The 21,461-nt window shown below is 65.7% G+C and overlaps 2 protein-coding genes across 2 annotated transcripts in view; both read right to left on the bottom strand.

Annotated features, from left to right (window-relative positions):
• Window positions 1-8,120, bottom strand: part of NPC1L1 (NPC1 like intracellular cholesterol transporter 1) — a 36,064-nt gene extending 27,944 nt beyond the window's left edge. Inside the window, 5 exon segments of the mRNA XM_085242682.1 lie at window positions 2,491-2,572; window positions 2,575-2,637; window positions 2,640-2,982; window positions 2,984-4,009; window positions 7,758-8,120. Of these exon segments, the coding sequence (XP_085098808.1) occupies window positions 2,491-2,572; window positions 2,575-2,637; window positions 2,640-2,982; window positions 2,984-4,009; window positions 7,758-7,811 (1,568 nt within the window). The 5' untranslated portion in view covers window positions 7,812-8,120.
• A 496-nt stretch (window positions 8,121-8,616) lies between these two features.
• On the bottom strand, window positions 8,617-21,110 carry DDX56 (DEAD-box helicase 56). Its single transcript, XM_085242679.1, is given in 15 exon segments — window positions 8,617-8,810; window positions 8,905-9,008; window positions 9,135-9,240; window positions 9,337-9,426; window positions 10,233-10,306; window positions 10,417-10,511; window positions 10,597-10,713; window positions 12,551-12,679; window positions 14,142-14,386; window positions 14,487-14,527; window positions 14,530-14,576; window positions 18,695-18,865; window positions 18,954-19,111; window positions 19,966-20,127; window positions 20,729-21,110. Coding segments are annotated over 15 exon segments (1,671 nt in total). The 5' UTR covers window positions 20,780-21,110; the 3' UTR covers window positions 8,617-8,729.
• Window positions 21,111-21,461: the final 351 nt, after the last annotated feature.

Raw genomic sequence — 21,461 nt, 5'->3', positions numbered from 1 at the left:
ATGGGCACCATCCCAACCCTACAACTCCTCACCCCACAGCCCCACCCCACACCCAACACCCCACAGCTCCCACCCCAACCCTACAACCCATCACCCCACAGCCCCCACCCAAAACCAACACCCCACGATCACCAGCCCAACCCTACAACCCACGACCCCATAGCCCCCACTCAACAGCCCCCACCCAACCCTACAACTCCTCACCCCACAGCCCCCACCCCATATCCAACACCCCAACCCTACAACTCCTCACCCCATAGCTCCCACTCAATGACCATCCCTCAACCCTACACCCCATCACCCCACAGCCCCCACCCAATGCCCACCACCCCAACCCTACACCCCACTCCCCACCCCCATCACTCAATGCCCACCACCCCAACCCTACAACCTATCACCCCACAGCTCTCACCCCATACCCAACACCCCACAGCTCCCACCCCAACCCTACAACCCATCACCCCACAGCCCCCACCCCATATCAAACACCCCAACCCTACAACCCATTACCCCACAGCTCCCACCCCATATCCAACACCCCAACCCTGCAACCCATCACCCCACAGCCCCCACCCCATATCCAACACCCCACAGACCACCAGCCCAACCCTACAACCCACCACCCCATAGCCCCCACTCAACAGCCCCCACCCAACCCTACAACTCCTCACCCCACAGCCCCCACCCCATATCCAACACCCCACGCCCATCACCCCAACCCTACACCCCATTCCCCACCCCCATCGCTCAATGCCCACCACCCCAACCCTACAACTCCTCACCCCACACCCCCACCCCACGCCCACCACCCCCACCCCACACCCCAGCCCCCACTCCCACCCCCCAATGCCCACAACCCCAACCCTACAACCCATCACCCCACAGCCCCCACCCCATATCCAACACCCCAACCCTACAACCCATCACCCCACAGCCGCCACTCAATGACCATCAACCCAACCCTACAACTCCTCACCCCACAGCCCCCACCCCACACCCAACACCCCAATGCCCATCACCCTATGACCGTCCCCTCAACCCTACAGCTCCTCACCCCACAGCCCCCACCCCATATCCAACACCCCAACCCTACAACCCATCACCCCACAGCTCCCACCCCATATCCAACACCCCAACCCTACAACCCATCACCCCACAGCCCTCACCCCATATCCAACACCCCAATGCCCACCATCCCAACCCTACAACCCATCACCCCACAGCCCCCACCCCACACCCAACACCCCAATGCCCATCACCCTATGACCATCCCCTCAACCCTACAACCCATCACCCCACAGCCGCCACTCAATGACCATCAACCCAACCCTACACCCCATCACCCCACAGCCCCCACCCCATATCCAACACCCCATGCCCACCACCCCAACCCTACAGCTCCTCACCCCACAGCCCCCACCCCACGCCCACCACCCCCACCCCACACCCCAGCCCCCACCCCCACCCCCCAATGCCCACCACCCCAACCCTACAACCCATCACTCCACAGCTCCCACCCCATATCCAACACCCCAACCCTACAGCTCCTCACCCCACAGCCCCCACCCCATATCCAACACCCCATGCCCATCACCCCAACCCTACAACCCACGACCCTATAGCCCCCACTCAACAGCCTCCAGCCAACCCTACAACTCCTCACCCCACAGCTCCCACCCCATATCCAACACCCCACGCCCACCACCCCAACCCTACACCCCACTCCCCTCCCCCATCACCCAATGCCCACCACCCCAACCCTACAACTCCTCACCCCACAGCCCCCACCCCACACCCAACACCCCAATGCCCATCACCCTACGGCCATCCCCTCAACCCTACAACCCATCACCCCACAGCTCCCACCCCATATCCAACACCCCAACCCTACAGCTCCTCACCCCACAGCCCTCACCCCATATCCAACACCCCAACCCTACAACTCCTCACCCCACAGCCCCCACCCCATATCCAACACCCCAACCCTACAACCCATCACCCCACAACCCCCACCCCACACCCAACACCCCAATGCCCATCACCCTATGGCCATCCCTCAACCCTACAACTCCTCACCCCACAGCTCCACCCCACACCCAACACCCCAATGCCCATCACCCTATGACCATCCCTCAACCCTACAACTCATCACCCCATAGCTCCCACCCAATGCCCACCACCCCAACCCTACAACCCATCACCCCACAGCCCCCACCCCATATCCAACACCCCAACCCTACAGCTCCTCACCCCACAGCCCCCACCGCATATCCAACACCCCATGCCCATCACCCCAACCCTACAACCCACGACGCCATAGCCCCCACTCAACAGCCTCCAGCCAACCCTACAACTCCTCACCCCACAGCTCCCACCCCATATCCAACACCCCACAGCTCCCACCCCAACCCTACAACCCATCACCCCACAGCCCCCACCCCATATCCAACACCCCGCCCCCCAACGCCCCCCGCCCCCGCCGGCACGCACTTGACGCAGTACATGATGTGATCCCTCCAATCCGCGGTTCCGCTCGGCCCGGTTCCGCTCTGCTCCGCCCGCATCTCCAGCCGGTTCTGTTGTTCTGGAAGTACTGGGTCACGCTGTTGACGCAGCAGTCGGCGCTGGTCGCGTTGCCGGGTTGAGCGGCGCGTAGCAAACGTCCTTCAGCCTCACCTCCCTGCCCTCCTCCTCCACCCAGGCGCCCATTTCGGCCAATTCCTCCTGCAGCTCCAGCAGCGCCCGCAGCACCTCGGCGTTCAGCACCGAGCTGAAGTTCTTGCTGCCCAAAACCGCCGAGCTGTACGGGACGGCCGGGCCGGGCCGCCGCGCCGTGACGATCACCTGGCACGTCCTCATGAACGGCCCGAAGTGCCGGTCGTAGAACTCCTTCTCGCTGCGGGCTCGGCTGTCCGGCGCCGACCAGAGCTCCACCGGGTCGGTGGTGAGCTCCAGCCAGCGCAGCCCCGCCGCCAGCGCCGCCCGCCGCCGCCGCCGCCGCCGCCAGCACCGGGACGGGACGCGAGGCCACCGCCGCGCCCCACAGCGCGAAGCCCCTGGCCGCGGCTCGCTGGCTGCCGGCGGAGACGCGGGCGGCGCAGCCCGGTTCGGCGGCGGCCGCGGGCGCCGGGTCGGCGTCGGCGCCGCCGCAGGCGACGGCGGTGAGGAAGAGGAGGGCGAAGAAGGCGAAGAGCAGGACGCAGAGAACCAAGGCGCCGTCGGCGGAGCCCAGGAGGAACGGCGGCTCCGGGCCCGGCGGCGCCGAGACGGGCGCGCAGGAGGCGGCGCAGTCCTGGCAGCTGCACGGCTGCTGCTCGGCGTCCGGCGACTCCCGGCACGGCCACGGGCTGCCGCTCAGCGGCTCGATGCCGTCGCCCGGCTCGGCGCCGTCGGGCAGCAGCCGGAAGCGGATCCGCAGCGGCGCCAGGCCGTTGCCGGTGTCGCCCTGGAAGTCGAGCCAGCGCTGCGCGCTGCACAGCCGGGCGCCGTAGACGCCGCACATGGTGTCCAAGGCGAAGCCGCCGGTGGCCGGCAGCCGCACGCCGACGCACGAATCGAAGGCGGCCTCGGCGTAGCTCTGCCGGTAGAAGCTCTGATATTCCACCACCGCCCGCCCCGCCGCGCCGCCGTCGACGACGCGGGTGACGTTGACGAAGAGGCTCTGATCCGGGCTGCAGATGTTGTTGCAGTGCAGGTTGGCGAAGTTGCGGGCGCACGAAGGGCAGCGGGACAGGACGGCGCCCGACAGCGCGACGGAGAGCTGCAGGGCGAGCAGCTGAGACGGCGAGCAGCAAACCAGGGTGGCGGTGCCGTTGTCCTCCCGCACCAGCTCCGGGCACACGGAGCGCAGCAGCGGCAGCATGGCGGCGGAGGCGGCCCGCGCCGGGCTGTTGGACAGGCAGGGCACGTCGGTGCTCACCAGCGAGCTGTTCAGCTCCGGGTTGCGGCCGCAGCTGCCGTAGAAGGCGCAGAAACCGGCGCGGTGGATCGGCGTCAGCTGCGGGGCTGCCTGCGGGGCGGCCGAGGGGATGCGCTGCTGTGCCGGGGCGGCGCGGCACCGGAACCGGCACCGGAACCGGCACCGCACCACAGCCGGGCCCAAAGCCACGCCGGGCTCAGACCCGACCCCAAACTCAGATCCAACCCCAACGCCAGATCCAACACAGAACCAGCACCAGAACCGACACAACCCCAAAGCCGGACCCAAAGCCACGCCGGGCTCAGACCCGACCCCAAAACCAGACCCGATCCAACCCCAATACAACCTCAATACAACCCGACCCCAAAACCAGACCCGATCCAACCCCAATACAACCCCAATCCAACCCGACCCCCAAAACCAGACCAATCCAACCCCAATCCAACCCGACCCCAAAACCAGACCCGACTCAACCTCAAACTCAGATCCAACCCCAACGCCAGATCCAACACCAAACCAGCACAACCCCAAAGCTGGACCCAAAGCCACGCCGGCTCAGACCCGACCCCACAAACCAACCCGATCCAACCCCAATGCAACCCCAATACAACCCGACCCCAAAACCAGACCCGATCCAACCCCAATCCAACCCGACCCCAAAACCAGACCCGATCCAACCCCAATCCAACCCCAATCCAACCCGACCCCAAAACCAGACCCGACCAACACCAATCCAAACAAACCCCAAAACCAGACCTGACCCAACCCCAAACTCAGATCCAACCCCCAAAACCAGACCCAATCCAACCCCAATCCAACCCGACCCCAAAACCAGACCCAATCCAACCCCAAACTCAGATCCAACCCCAAAGCCAGATTCAACACCAGAACCAGCACCAGAACCGACACAACCCCAAAGCCGGACCCAAAGCCACGCCGGGCTCAGACCCGACCCCAAAACCAGACCAATCCAACCCCAATGCAACCCCAATACAACCCGACCCCAAAACCAGACCCGATCCAACACCAATCCAACCCCAATCCAACCTAATCCCAAAACCAGACCCGATCCAACCTCAAACTCAGATCCAACCCCAAAACCAGCCCCAAATGCAACCCCAATCCAATCCAACCCCAAAACCAGACCCGATCCAACCCCAATACAACCCGACCCCAAAACCAGACCCGACTCAACCTCAAACTCAGATCCAACCCCAACGCCAGATCCAACACCAGAACCAGCACCAGAACCGACACAACCCCAAAGCCGGACCCAAAGCCACGCCGGGCTCAGACCCGACCCCAAAACCAGACCCGACCCAACCTCAAACTGAACCCAACCTCAAAAGCAGACCTGATCCAACCCCAATACAACCCGACCCCAAAACCAGACCCAACCCCAACCCCAAAGCCAGATCCAACACCAGAACCAGCACCAGAACCGACACAACCCCAAAGCTGGACCCGAAGCCATGCCGGGCTCAGACCCAACCTCAAAACCAGCCCCGATCCAACCCCAATCCAACCCGACCCAAAACCAGACCCAACTCAACCTCAAACTCAGATCCAACCCCAACACCAGATCCAACACCAGAACCAGCACCAGAACCAACCCAAACCAAAAGCCGGACCCAAAGCCACCGGGCTCAGACCCGACCCCAAAACCAGACCCGATCCAACCCCAATACAACCCCAATCCAAACCGACCTCACAACCAGACCCGACTCAACATCAAACTCAGATCCAACCCCAAAGCCAGATCCAACACCAGAACCAGCACCAGAACCAACCAAACCAAAAGCCAGACCCAAACCACACCAGACTCACACCCAGACCCAAAACCAGACCTGACCCGACTCCAATCCAAATGGAAGCCAGACCCAATGAAACCCCAAAACCAGACCCAACCCAAACCCAAACTCAGACCCAACCCCAACACCAGAACCAACCCGACCCAAATCTAAACTCAAACTCAGACCCAGACCCAAACCTAAACCCAAGCCCAGCCCCAACCCAAACCCAAACCCAAACCCAAACCGAGATCCAAACCAAAGCTCTCACCCAGGCCTAAACCCAGATCCCAACCCGCACCAGAACCAAACCCAAATCCTGACCCGGATCCAAAGTCAGACCCACACCAGGCTCAGCTCAAACCAACCCAAACCCAGACCCAAACCCACCCTAAACCCACCCCTAAGCCCAGACTCTACCCCTAAAACCGGCCCAACCCAAACCCAAATCCACACCACACCCAACCAGTCACAGACCCAAGTCCAAACCCAACCCAACCCACACCCGACCCAAAGCAAACCCGGATCCAAACCAGAACTCAGACCCAGACTGCAGACCCAAACCCAAATCCAGACTCGGACCCAAACACAAACCCAAATCCGAACCCAAACCCAGACCTCTGCCCTAAATCCAGGCCAATCCAGACCCAAATCCAGACCCAGAACCGAAGCTGAATCCAGATTCGTACCCAAATCAAAACCCAAACTCAGAACCCAAACCCCAAACCGAAACTCAGACTGAGCTCCAAATCCAAACCCCGACCCAAATCCAGACTGAAATCCCCCCCAGAACCAGACCCAAACCCAGGCCTTAAACCTACAACCAGAACCAGACCCAAATCCAGACCTGAAGCTGAATCCAAACAAAACCCAAAGCAAAGTAAACCCAAATCCAAACTGAAATTCAGACCCAGACCCAAATCCAAACCCAAATCCTGACCCCAAACCACACCAGATTCACCCAGACTCAGACCCAAATCCAACCCCAAACTCAGACCCAAACCCAAAGCCAGAACCAACATTAGAACCAGACCCAACCCAGATCCAAACGGAAAACCAGACTCAGACCCAACCCAAACCGAACTCAGACCAACCCAAAACCAGACCCCAACCCCAAATCCAGACCCAAACTCAGGCCCAACCCCAAAACCAGACCCAAACCACACCAAACCCAGACCAAATTCAAATGGAAACCAAGCAACCAACCCAACCCCAAACCCAGACCCAAACCCAAAGCCAGAACCCACACTACACCAACCCAACCCAAAGTCCTGACCAACCAGGCCCAACCCCAACCCCAACCCCAGACCCAACCAACCCAAATCCAAACGAAAACCAGACCCAACCTGACCCAACCCAACCAGACCCACCAACCCCAAACCCAGACCCGCCCACCCAAACCCAGACCCAACCCCAACCCCAACCAGAACCAACCCAACCCAAATCCAAACGGAAAACCAGACCCAGACCTGACCCAACCCCAAACCCAGACCCGACCCAACCCCAAACCCAGACCCAACCCAACCCCAAACCCAGAACCAACCCCAACCCCAAACCCAGACCCAGACCCACCAACCCAACCCCAAACCCAACCCGACCCAACCCAAACCAGACCCAACCCAACCCCAAACCAACCCAACCAAACCCAGACCGACCCCAAACCCACCAAAACCCAGACCCAACCCCAACCCAGACCCAACCCCAAACCCAGACCCAACCCCAAACCCAGACCCGACCCAACCCCAAATCCAACGAAAACAACTCAGACCCGACCCAACCCCAACCCCCACCGACCCAACCCCACCCCAAACCCAGACCCAACCCCAAACCCAACCCAACCCAAATCCAAGACCCAGACCCGACCCAACCCACCCAAACCCCAACCCAACCCCAAACCCAGACCCAGACCCGACCCAACCCCAAACCCAACCCAACCCAAATCCAAATGGAAACCACTCAGACCCTGACCCAACCCCAACCCCAACCCCAGACCCAACCCCACCCCAACCCCCCTCCCCTCCCCTCCCCCCCACCCCCCCCCGCCCTACCAGTGCCAGCAGAGCACCCAGCAGGGCGCCGGCCAGCACCACGGCTGCCACCATGGTGGGTCTGACAGCGCTGCGATGCCGCCCGGCTGCTGCAGGACCCCGTGTGAGCAGAGCGGGGCGGGTGCCAGCCTTTAGGGCCGCTGGTCCGACGGCGCGAGGCCAATCAGCCCCGGGAGGAGCTGTAAAGTCCCTGTGATCATTAACCCCGATCGATAGCGCGGGGAGGCGCCCCTCCGTGCCCAGCCGTGGGCAACGCTGCGATGCGGGCTGAGTCACGACGCCGTGGGCTCCGAGTTTTTGAGTCCCGAGGGTTTGTGCCAACCGCGGGAGAACGGCGCCGGGGTTCAGGCGGTGCCCGGAACGGGGGAAGGAGGGACGGAACCCCAAGTAAAAAAAGACCCAAAGGGCTTCTGCCGACAGCAGTGGGGCTGCGGGGGGTAAAGGTGCCCTCTGAGCTGCCAGGAAGGTTCAGGGCCAGCAGGCAGCCTTGATGAAGAGCTGCCCGATAAGATGCCAGGGCCGTGATAAGAACCCAGCTGAGGCGGCACCGAACGGCAGCACCCAGGGCTGGGTGGCACCGAGCTCCCAGCGCGTCTCGGATGGGACTTCAGCCCGGGGCGATGCGACGCCCTGGGACGACGGGATGGGAACAGAGACACCTGGGGAGGGGGGGGGGCACAGAGCCCCCCTGGGTGGCAGCGCCACCTGCACTGTGCCCCGGCCTCGTTTATGGCCCCGAGCACCGATAATGGGTGGCACTTTGGCCCACGCATCAGCAGGAGGATCCCATGATCCATCCTCTGCGTCACCAACCCCCCCCCACCCCCCACCCCCCGCAGGGTAACACGGACCACCAGCATGCAGGCATCGCCCCCACGGCGCCTTTATTGAGCACGGCCGCCCCGTCCCCAGGGCCTGGGGGGCTGCGAGGCGCTCGTGGGTCGGCGGGGGGGGTGGGGGTGGGGGTGGGGGTCAGGATGGCGGCGCTGCGCGGCGCTTGGCGCGGTGCCGGCTGAACTTGAAGCTCTGCAGAGGGTTGGCGGTGCGACGGGACTGCAGGGGGGAGAAAACCGGCGTGAGACCCCCCCAAATAAACAAAAAGGAGGGGTGGGAGGGTGGTCTGCGAGGCGGGGGTGGGGGTTCTGACCCTCGCCCTGGGGCCGGCCTGGCGCTTGGCACCGCCGTGGGGCAGCCGCAGCCGCCTGCGCTTCTTGAGCTCCGGTTTGGCGACGCCACGCAGGGTGGGCGGCACTGCGGGAAGGCAGCAGAGCGATGTGAGCCCCCCCCCCCGGCGCCCCCGGCCCCATAACCTTCCTCCCACCCCCCCACCTTCCCCCCCCCGGTCCCGGTTGCACCCACGGCCCCCCGGCGCCGTACCCAGGTAGTCGGGCACGTTGCGCAGGTGCGGTTTGACGATGGCGGGGTGCAGCGGTTTGTCGTGGCGCAGGACGTGCAGATCGCGGGGGTTGTCCTCAAAGTACGTCTGGGCACGGAGTGGGGGGGGGGCAGGGGGGTAGGAGGGTTGGCGGCGCCCCACATCGCCCCACATCGCCCCACGCGCCCCACATCGCTTGGGTACCTTCAGCTTCTCCGAGTTGAGCAGCTCCTCTTTGATCTCCCGCAGCCGGGCTTCTTTCACTGCCTGCTTGGTGACGGAGCGCATGGCGTCCTGGGAGGGGGGTCACACACACACACGGGGGGGTCAGGGCTCTGGGATGGCAGCAGTACCAGAACACCCCCCCCAGTCCCCTTTCCCCCCCCCCCCCCAGCACCCATCTTCCCCTTCCCCACACCCATCCCCCCCCAGCACCCTTTATCCCCCATCTCCTCCCTCCCTCAACGCCCTTTTTCCCTCCATCCCCCCCTCCATATCCCTCCCCAGCACCCTTTTCCTCCCCCTCCATCTCTCCCATCCCCTTTCCCCCCCCCCTCCCTTTTTCTCCCCCATCCTCTCCCATCCATCCCCCCCAGCACCCTTTTTCTCCCCCACACCCCCCCATCTCTCCCCCCACACCCATCTCCCCCCCCACCTCCCCCCATTCCCCATCCCCCTTCCCCCTCACACCCCCCATCTCCCTCCCCACCTCCCCCTCCATCTCCCCCCCATCCCCCTTCCATCCCCCTCCCCATCTCCCCCCCCCCCCCACTCCCCCACCTCCCCCATCCCCCCTTCCCCCCCATCCCCCTTCCCCCCCCACCCCCCCCCTCCATCCCATCCCCCCCATCCACCCTGCCGTCCCCCCGACTCCCCATGATTCGCCCCCCCATTCTCGCGCGATCCCCCCCCACCCCCCCATCCCCCTTCCCCCCCCATCCCCCCCCACTCCCCATCTCCCCCACCCCCCCCATTCCCCATCTCCCCCCCAGCCCCTTCCCCTCCCCACTCCCCATCTCCCCCCACCCCCCCCATCTCCCCCCCAGCCCCCTTCCCCCCCAATCCCCCATCCTCCCCCCCTCCCCATCCCCCCCCCTCACCCTGCAGCGGTAGCGCAGCCCTTCGATCTCCTCCATGCAGAACTTATAGGGCTGCAGCATGGACTCCCCATTCTCTGCACGTGTGTGTGTGCGTGAGGAGGGGGTGTGTCACCTCCCAAAGCTTTAAGGGACACGGTGACAAACCCCCCCCTCCCCCAAAACCCCCCCCAAAACCCCCCCTCACCTCCTGCCAGCACATCCTCAATCCGCGCCAGCTGCTCGCGCTCCTCGGGCAGCACGAAGGTGAGCGCCGTGCCGGGGTTGTCAGCTCGTGCTGTCCTGCATTGGGGTTGGGGTCTCCATTGCTGCCCCCCCTCCCCCCACTCTCAGGGGTTGAAAGCCCCCCCCCCGGACCCCCACACACCTCCCCACACGGTGGATGTAAGACTCCACGGCTGCCGGCACGTCGAAGTTGATGACGGTGGCCACGTTCTGGAAGTCGATGCCCCGCGCCACGCTGTACTCGGGGTCACTGCCTCTGCTGGGGGGGGGGGATGAGATTTTGGGGGGGGGTGGGGGACACCGTGACCCTGGGGACACAAAATCCCAAGGCAAAGAGACCCCCGCAGCCACGGGGACGGCGGGGACCCCATCGCTGAGCGCAGGCGCTGCAGGCTGGGGGCACCCGTGTGGCACCGACGGAATGGGATCAGCCCCAAAAGCCGGATCTGCGCCCCTGCCTGCAGTGGGGCAGCGCCCTGGTGGCACCCGTGGGTCCTCAGTGGCACCCGTGGGTCCTCAGGGCACCCAATCTCTGTGTGGCAACCCCCCACACCCAGCCCTCAGTGGCACCCACAGGACCCTGGTTGGTGGCACCCTGGGTCCTCAGTGGCACCCGTGGTCCTCCGCAGTTGTGGCACACCCACAGGCCCTATGGCACCCCACGGTGCACCCCGGTTGGCAACACCACAGGTCCCTCAGTGCACCCCTGGACCCCTGGTTGGTGGCACCCGTGGGTCCTCAGTGGCACCCACAGCTTCTTGGCAACACCCATAGGCCCTCAGTAGCACCCACAGGACCCTGGTGGCACCCACAGCTTCTGGGCAACACCCACCGGTCCTCAACGGCACCCACAGGACCCTGGTTGGTGGCATCCATGGGTCCTCAGTGGCACCCAGAGGTCTCTGGTTGGTGGCACCCATGGGTCCTCAGTGGAACACGTGGGTCCTCAGCAGCACCCACAGCTTCTTGGCAACACCCACCGGTCCTCATGGCACCCACAGGACCCTGGTTGGTAGCTCCCATGGGTCCTCAGTGGCACCCACAGGTCTCCGGTTGGTGGCACCCACAGGCCCTTGGCAACACCCACGGGTCCCCGGTTGGTGACACTGACAGGTCCTCAGTGACACCTGTGAGTCCCTGGTTGGTGGCACCCATAGGACCTCAGTGGCACCCATGGTTCCTCATTGGCACCTACAGGCCCTCAGTAGCACCCACAGTCCCTCAGTGGCACCCATGGGTCCTCATTGGCACCTATAGGTCTCCGGTTGGTGGCACCCACGGGTCCCTGGCTGGTGACACTGACAGGTCCTCAATGGCACCCACAGTCCCTTAGTGGCACCCATGGGTCCTCATTGGCACCCAGATACCCTCAGTAGCACCCATGGGCCCTCAGTGGCACCTACAGGTCTCCGGTTGGTGGCAACCATGGGTCCCTGCCTGGTGACACTGACAGGTCCTCAGTGGCACCCAGAGGTCTCTGGTTGGTGGCACCCATGGGTCACTGGTTGGTGGCGCCTAGAGGCCCTCAGTGGCACTCACAGGTCCTTGCCAACACCCACGGGTCCCCAGTGGTGACACCCACAAGTCCTCAGTGGCACCCACGGGTCCCCAGTTGGTGACACTGACAGGTCCTCAATAGCACCCACATCCCTCAGTAGCACCCATGGGTCCTCGGTGGCACCCAGAGGTCACTGGTTGGTGGCACCTAGAGGCCCTACTGGCACCCATGAGTCCTCAGTAGCACCCATGGGTCCTCGGTGGCACCCAGAGATCACTGGTTGGTGGCACCTAGAGGCCCTACTGGCACCCATGGGTCCTCGGTGGCACCCAGAGATCACTGATTGGTGGCACCTAGAGGCCCTACTGGCATCCATAAGTCCTCAGTAGCACCCATGGGTCCTCGGTGCCACCCAGAGGTCACTGGTTGGTGGCACCTAGAAGCCCTACTGGCACCCATGTGTCCCCAGTAGCACCCATGGGTCCTTGGCAACACCCACAGCTCCCCATTTGGTGACACTGACAGGTCCTTAATGGCACCCACAGGTTCGTGGTGCCACCCACAGCCCCCCGCCGCTGCCCCCCAGGTGTCCCCTCACCTCTCAGCTCCTCCCTTTCTCTTCCTGCGCTGCTGCAGCTCCGTGGGCGCCGCGCTGGGCGCCGCCTCCTCGTCAGTGGCCACAATGTAATCGTAGAGACCACGATTGAACTGCGTGATAACGTGGCACCTGGGGACGAGAACCCCGCACCCTCTGCCCCCATCCCTGCCCCCACCCCTGTGCCCCCCACACCTCTGCCTCCAGCCCTGCCCCACCCCTGCCCCCCATCCCTATGCCCCCACCCTGCACTCCCACTCCTCTGCCCCCATCCCTGTGCCCACTCCGATGCCCCCATTCCCTGCCCCCCACCCCTCTGTCCCCCCACCCCTCTGCCTCCATCCCTGCCCCATCCTGCCCCCACCCCTGCCCCCACTCTGCCCCCACCCTGCCCCCACCCCTTGCCCCATCCCTGCCCCCACCCCCTCTGTCCCCCCACCCCTGTGCCCCCACCCTGCCCCCCCACCCTGCTCACTGCCCCCATCCCTGCCCCCACCCCTGTGCCCCCATCCCTGCCCCCCACCCCTCTGCCCCCCCTCCCCTATGCCTCCATCCCTGCCCCCACCCCTATGCCCCCACACCTCTGCCTCCAGCCCTGCCCTCACCCCTGCCCCCCATCCCTATGCCCCCACCCTGCACTCCCACTCCTCTGCCCCATCCCTGTGCCCACCCCAATGCCCCCATCCCTGCCCCCCACCCCTCTGCCCCCACCCTGCACCCCCACCCCTCTGCCCCCATCCCTGTGCCCCCCATCCTTGTACTCACCCCTGCCCCCCATCCCTATGTCCCCACCCTGCCCCCCCACCCCTCTGCCCCCATCTCTGCCCCACACCCTGCCCCCATCCATGTGCCCCCATCCCTGCCCCCCACCCCTCTGCCTCCAGCCCTGCCCCCACCCGTCCCCCATCCCTGTACCCCCACCCGTGCCCCGCACCCCTCTGCCCCCATCCCTGCCCCCCACCCGTGCCCCCACCCCTGTGCCCCCCATCCCTGTGCCCCGCACCCCTCTGCCCCCATCCCTGCCCCCCACCCATGCCCCCACCCCTGTGCCCCCCACCCCTGTGCTCACCCCTGCCCCCCATCCCTATGCCCCCACCCCTGTGCCCTCCACCCCTCTGCCCCCATTCCTGCCCCCCACCCCTGTGCCTCCAGCCCTGCCCCCACCCCTGCCCCTGCACCCACCTGTGCCCCCACCCCTGTGCCCCCCACCCGTGCCCCCCATCCTTGTACACACCCCTGCCCCCATCCCTGTGCCCCCACCCCTCTGCCCCCATCCGTGTGCCCCCACCTTGCAGCCATCCCTGTGCCCCCCCCTGTGCCCCCATCCCTGCACCCCACCCTGCCCCCCTTCCCTGCCCCCCATCCCTATGCCCCCACCCTGCACCCCCCCACCCCTATGCCCCTATCCCTGCCCCCCATCCCTGTGCCCCCCATCCCTGTGCTCCACCCTGCCCCCCACCCCTATGCCCCTACCCCTGTGCCCCACCGGCCCCCATCCCTGCCCCCCATCCTTGTGCCCTCATCCCTGCCCCCACCCCTGCCCCCCATTCCTGTGTCCCCCATCCCCCCCCCCACCCCCGCCCCCCACCCGTACCGCGACCGTGCGGGCAGCTCGGAATTGAGGGCGCAGGCCGGGATCCCAAACTGCTCCAGGAAGAGTTTGAGGCGGTAGCAGCGGCTCAGGCTGCTGACGAAGAGCAGCGCCCGGCCCCGCACCACCGCCAGCTTCAGCACGGCGTAAAGCAGCAGGAATTTGTCCTCCTCCGCCTCGCACCGCACCACAAACTGCCTCAGCTGCCTGCAGCCCGGCAAGCGCGGCTCCTGCGGCTGCACCGTCACCTGCGGGGGCCGGGTCAGAGCCTGGGGGGGGGTGAGGACCCCCCCGGACGCCCCCCTCCCCCCCCATTCTGCCCCCCTTTTTCTGCCCCCCCCCCCTCACCGGGTTGTGCAGCACCAACTCCTTCAGCGCCTCCACGTCGGGTTGAAGGTGGCCGACATCAGCAGGGCTTGGTAGATTTTGGGGAGGTGGCTTTTTTTTGGGGGGGGGAGGAGGAGAGAGGGGGAAGATGTTGGTCTCCTGCACCCCAAAAAGCCCCCGGCCCTATTTGTGCTTTGATATCCCTCAGTGCCCCCCCCCAGCGCCCCCCTCAACCCCCATCTGCACCCCAAAACCTCCCACCCTCAGCGCACCCCGCACTTCCTGCCCCCCCCCCAATCCCAAACCCAGCGGGAACAGATCCGCCCCCCAAACCCACACCTGTGCCCCCCCCCGACCCCCCGATTGCTGCCCCACAACCCTTTGTGCCCCCCCCCAACCCTTCCCAACCCAAACCCTTCCCAACTCCCCCCAACGTCCAGCTGTTCCCCCCTTCAGCACAGCAGGGCCCCCCCAAAAACCTTCCCAGTGCCCCCAAATCTCCGGCAGTACCCCAACAGGGACCCCCCCCGACCCCCCTCCCACCACATCAGCCCCCCCAAACCTCCCCAACACCCCAATCCCCAGCTGTACCCCCCCACAGGGACCCCACCACAACCACCCGATGCCAAGTCTCCAGCTGCACCCCCACAGTGACCCCCCCCCACCACAGCAGAGCCCCCACACCTTCCCAACGCCCCCCAACCCCCCCAGTCACCCCCCCACCACAGCAGGGCCCCCCAAATCTCCCCCACACCCCCGAGCCCCTGGCTGCACCCCCACAGAGACCCTCCCCCACCGCAGCACAGCCCCCAACCCTTCTCAATGCCCCCAACTCAAACCTGTACCCCCCCATCATCACATCAATACCCCCAAACCTCTCCAATGCCCCCCAACCTCCATCTGCACCCCCACAGTCACCCCCCCCACCACAGCAGAACCCCCACACCTTCCCAACGCCCCCCAACCCCCCCTGTACCCCCCCCCATCACAGCAGGACCCCCAATACCCCCAGCTGTACCCCCCCATCATCACATCAATATCCCCAAACCTTCCCAATGCCCCCCAACCCCCCCAGTCACCCCTCCACCCCAGCAGAGGCCCCCAAATCTCCCCCATACCCCTTGAGCCCCTGGCTGCACCCCCACAGGGACCCCCCCCACCACAGCAGAACCCCCACACCTTCCCAACGCCCCCCAACCACCATCTGCACCCCCACAGAGACCCTCCCCCACCACACCAGGTTCCCCACACCTTCCCAATGCCCCCCAAGCCCCCCTGTACTCCCCCCCCACCACAGCAGGACCCCCAATGCCCCCAGCTGTACCCCCCAATTATCACATCAATACCCCCCATATCTTCCCAATGCCCCCCAGCCCCCCCCAGTCACCCCCCCACCATAGCAGGGCCCCCCAAATCTCCCCCATACCCCCAAGCCTCCAGCTGCACCCCCACAGTCACCCTCCCCCACCACAGCACAGCCCCCACACCTTCCCAACGCCCCCCAATCCCCCCCTGTACCCCCCCCATCACAGCAGGACCCCCAATGCCCCCAGCTGTACCCCCCATCATCACATCAATACCCCCAAACCTCCCCCAATGCCCCCCAACCTCCATCTGCACCCCCACAGGGACCCCCCCCCACCACACCAGGTTCCCCACACCTTCCCAATGCCCCCCAACCCCCCCTGTACCCCCTCCCCATCACAGCAGGACCCCCAATGCCCCCAGCTGTATCCCCCATCATCACATCAATACCCCCAAACCGTCCCAATGCCCCCCAACCCCCCCCCAGTCACCTCCCCATCACAGCAGGGCCCCCAAATCTCCCCCACATCCCCGAGCTCCTGGCTGCACCCCCACAGGGACCCTCCCCCACCACAGCACAGCCCCCACACCTTCCCAATGCCCCCCAACCCCCCCTGTACCCCTCCCCACCAGAGCAGGACCCCCAATGCCCCCAGCTGTACCCCCCCATCATCACATCAATACCCCCAAACCTCTCCAATGCCCCCCAACTCCCCTCAGTCACCCCCCCACCCCAGCAGAGCCCCCCAAATCTCCCCCATACCCCTTGAGCCCCTGGCTGCACCCCCCCAGAGACCCTCCCCCACCGCAGCACAGCCCCCAACCCTTCTCAATGCCCCCAACTCAAATCTGTACCCCCCCATCATCACATCAATACCCCCAAACCTCTCCAATGCCCCCCAACCTCCATCTGCACCTCCATAGGAACCCTCCCCCACCACACCAGGCTCCCCACACCTTCCCAACGCCCCCCAACCCCCCCCATACCCCCTCCCCATCACAGCAGGACCCCCAATGCCCCCAGCTGTGCCCCCCCATTATCACATCAATACCCCCCATATCTTCCCAATGTCCCCCAGCCCCCCCCAGTAACCCCCCCATCATAGCAGGGCCCCCCAAATCTCCCCCATACCCCCAAGCCTCCAGCTGCACCCCCACAGTCACCCCCCCCCCACCACAGCACAGCCCCCACACCTTCCCAACGCCCCCCAATCCCCCCCGTACCCCCCCCATCACAGCAGGACCCCCAATACCCCCAGCTGTACCCCCCCATCATCACATCAATACCCCCAAACCTCCCCCAATGCCCCCCAACCTCCATCTGCACCCCCACAGGGACCCCCCCCACCACACCAGGCCCCACACCTTCCCAACGCCCCCCAACCCCCCCTGTATCCCCTCCCCATCACAGCAGGACCCCCAATGCCCGCAGCTGCACCCCCCAATTATCACATCAATACCCCCAAACCTCTCCAACGCCCCCCAACCCCCCCAGTCACCCCCCCACCCCAGCAGAGCCCCCCAAATCTCCCCCACACCCCCGAGCCCCTGGCTGCACCCCCCCAGAGACCCTCCCCCACCGCAGCACAGCCCCCAACCCTTCTCAATGCCCCCAACTCAAACCTGTACCCCCCCATCATCACATCAATACCCCCAAACCTCTCCAATGCCCCCCAACCTCCATCTGCACCCCCACAGTCACCCCCCCCACCACAGCAGAACCCCCACACCTTCCCAACACCCCCCAACCCCCCCCGTACCCCCTCCCCACCACAGCAGGACCCCCAATGCCCCCAGCTGTACCCCCCCATCATCACATCAATACCCCCAAACCTTCCCAATGCTCCCCAACCCCCCCTAGTCACCCCCCCACCCCAGCAGAGCCCCCCAAATCTCCCCCATACCCCTTGAGCCCCTGGCTGCACCCTCACAGGGACCCCCCCCACCACAGCAGAACCCCCACACCTTCCCAACGCCCCCCAACCCCCCCTGTACCCCCCCCACCACAGCAGGACCCCCAATGCCCCCAGCTGTACCCCCCAATTATCACATCAATACCCCCCAAACCTTCCCAATGCCCCCCAACCCCCCCCAGTCACCCCCCCACCATAGCGGGGACCCCCAAATCTCCCCCATACCCCTTGAGCCCCTGGCTGCACCCCCACAGGGACCCTCCCCCACCACACCAGTTCCCCACACCTTCCCAACACCCCCCAAGCCCCCCTGTACTCCCCCCCCACCACAGCAGGACCCCCAATGCCCCCAGCTGTACCCCCCAATTATCACATCAATACCTCCAAACCTCTCCAATGCCCCCCAACACCCCCAGTCAGCCCCCTACCACAGCAGGGCCCCCCAAATCTCCCCCATACCCCCAAGCCTCCAGCTGCACCCCCACAGTCACCCCCCCCCCACCACAGCACAGCCCCCACACCTTCCCAACGCCCCCCAACCCCCCCCGTACCCCCTCCCCATCACAACAGGACCCCCAATGCCCCCAGCTGTACCCCCCCATCATCACATCAATACCCCCAAACCTTCCCAATGCCCCCCAACCCCCAGCTGTGCCCCCCCACCACAGCAGGGCCCCCCAAACCTTCACAACAGCCCCCACCACAACAGCAGGCCCCCCAAATCTCCCCCATACCCCCGAGCCCCTGGCTGCACCCCCACAGAGACCCTCCCCCACCACACCAGGCTCCCCACACCTTCCCAACGCCCCCCAACCCCCCCCCTGTACCCCCCCCATCACAGCAGGACCCCCAATGCCCCCAGCTGTACCCCCCCATCATCACATCAATACCCCCAAACCTCCCCAACGCCCCCCAACCTCCCTCTGCACCCCCACAGGGACCCCCCCCCACCACACCAGGCTCCCCACACCTTCCCAACCCCCCCTGTCCCCCCCTCCCCCCCCCCCTCACCACAGCAACGCCTTGAGATCCTCCCCAAATCCGAAGGACAGCAGCAGGTCGGCCTCATCCAGCACCAGCAGCTCCATCGAGTGCCTCAGCACCAAACTGCGGGCGTTGAGGTGAGCCAGCAGCCGCCCCGGGGTTCCCACCACCACGTCCGGCTTCTCCATCAGCACCGGCCTGCAAGACCCACCCAAAGACTCCCCCAGGGTTCTCCCCACACTTGTAGGGCGCGGAGGGGAGGGGAGGGGAGGGGAGGAGGACTCACTTTTGGGCCGCCAGGTCGGTCTGGGCGCAGAGCTCAGCCAGGCGCACGTCGCGGGCGCAGAACGCAGCCAAGCGGCGCAGGCTCTGCACCACCTGCAGCCCCAGCTCCTTGGAGGGCACCAACACCACCGCCCGCACCGCCTGCTCCACCGCCGCCACCTGCGCCCGCCGCCGCCATCAGGGACCCCCGGAGCCACCCCTGCCCGCATCCCCCAAAGCGCCCCCAGCCCCACGGCGCCCGCTTGCTTTGGATGCTTCCCCCCCCCCCAGGCACCCCGCAGATCCCCTGTACTCCAAACGCCCGCCCTCGGCTGTCAGCCCCTCACCCCGACACACGGCCTCAAGCCCCACAGCCCCCAGCCCCATAAGCCCCAACCCCATAAGCCCCAGCCTCTATCCCCACAACCCCCAGCCCCATAAGCCCCAACCCCATAACCCCCGGCCTCTATCCCCACAACCCCCAGCCCCATAAGCCCCAACCCCATAACCCCCGGCCTCTATCCCCACAGCCCCAGCCCCACAACCCCCAGCCTCTATCCCCACACCCCCAGCCCCAAAACCTCCAGCCCCACAACCCCCAGCCTCTATCCCCACAGCCCCCAGCCCCATAACCCCCAGCCTCTATCCCCACAACCCCATAACCCCCAGCCTCTATCCCCACAGCCCCCAGCCCCATAACCCCCAGCCTCTATCCCCACAACCCCATAACCCCCAGCCTCTATCCCCACAGCCCCCAGCCCCATAACCCCCAGCCTCTATCCCCACAACCCCATAACCCCCAGCCTCTATCTCCACAGCCCCCAGCCCCACCCCCAGCCCCACAACCCCCAGCCTCTATCCCCACAGCCCCCAGCCCCACAACCCCCAGCCTCTATCCCCACAGCCCCCAGCCCCACAACCCCCAGCCTCTATCCCCACAGCCCCCAGCCCCACAACCCCCAGCCTCTATCCCCACAGCCCCCAGCCCCACAACACCCCCGTTCCCCATAACGCCCATTTTGCCCCCCGCTCACCGCTTTGCTCCTCAGCAGTCGCTCCAGCAGAGGCAGGCCGTACGCCGCCGTTTCCCCGGAGCCGGTCCTGGCCCTGGCCAGCACATCGCGGCCGTCCAGGGCCAGCGGCACGGCTTCGGCCTGGATGGCGGTGGGTGCGGCCCAGCCCAGCTCCGCCACGGCCTGCGGGCACCAACGTTACCGGCAGGCGGAGGGAGAGGGAACCCCCGACCCTCCCCCCCAACGCCCCCCAGCCCTTCCAGCCCCCTCCCCCGACCCCCCCAGCTCCCTCCCCCATCCCCCTCCCCCTCAATCCCCCCCAACCCCCTCCAGCCCGCCGCCAACCCTCAACCCCCCAGCTCCCCCCAATCCCCCCCAGCCCCCTCCCCCAACCCCCCCAGCTCCCTCCCCCTCCCCCTCAATCCCCCCCATCCCCCTCCCCCAGCCCGCCGCCAACCCTCAACCCCCCCAGCTCCCCCCAACCCCCCCCATCCCCCTCCCCCAGCGCCCCCAGCCCCGTCCCCCAACCTCCTCCCCCAGCCCCCTCAATCCCCCCCAAGCCCCCAACTCCCCCCAGCCCCCTCAACCCCAACCCCCTCCACCCTCCCCCCAGCTCCCCCAGCCCGCCGCCAACCCTCAACCCCCTCAGCTCCCCTCAATCCTCCCCAGCCCCGTTCCCCAACCTCCTCCCCCAGCCCCCCCCCCACCCGCCCCCAAACCCCCCCAGCCTCCCCTCAATCCCCCCCAACCCCGCCCTCCTCCCCAACTCCCCCCCGCCCCGTACCCGCAGCAGCCGCGCGTCCAGCCCCATCTGCTCGAAGCTGGTCGCCGCCATCTTCTCCCAATCGCCGCTCTGCGTCTGCGCCGCCACAGAGCGCTTCCGCTCTGCGCGCCTAGAGCGGCGGCAGCAAGCCCACAGCGCCCCCTTGCGGCGCGGAGGTAAAGCGTGATGGCGGCCCGGCCCGCTCCCCCTGTGGGATGCGGGGTCACTTTGGGGGCGGACGCGCGGGGTCCCTCCGCAATGCAGCGCCTCCCAACCACCTCAAACTCCTCCAAAATCACCCCAAAAACACCACCTCCCAACCACCTCAAACTCCTCCAGAACCATCCCAAAAATTCATCAACCCCAAGCACCCCAAAGTTCCCCCAAACCACCCTAAAAACCAACATCCCCCAAGTCCCCCAAAATCACCCCTAAAAAACACCCCAAACGGCCCCATAACCACCCTGAAGTCCCCCCAAACCACCCCAACAACACAACACCCCCCATCACCTTGAAATACCCCAAAATCACTCCCAAAAATCATTCCTCAGGCACCCCAAAGTCCTCCAAAACCACCCCAAAAATTCAACACCCCCAACCACCCCAAAGTCACCCCCAAAAGACACCCCTCAACCCACCCCCAAGTCCTCCAAAACCACCTCAAACCCCCCCAAAGTACCTCTAAATCACCCTAAAAAAAAACCTCTCAACCACCCCAAAATCACCCCAAAAAAACACCCCAACCATCCCCCAA

The sequence above is a fragment of the Meleagris gallopavo genome, chromosome 24, assembly GCF_905368555.1.
Source record: "Meleagris gallopavo chromosome 24, MGAL_WU_HG_1.1, whole genome shotgun sequence".
Classification (NCBI taxonomy): Eukaryota; Metazoa; Chordata; class Aves; order Galliformes; family Phasianidae; genus Meleagris; species Meleagris gallopavo.
This window is presented reverse-complemented; position numbering and strand designations above follow the sequence as displayed.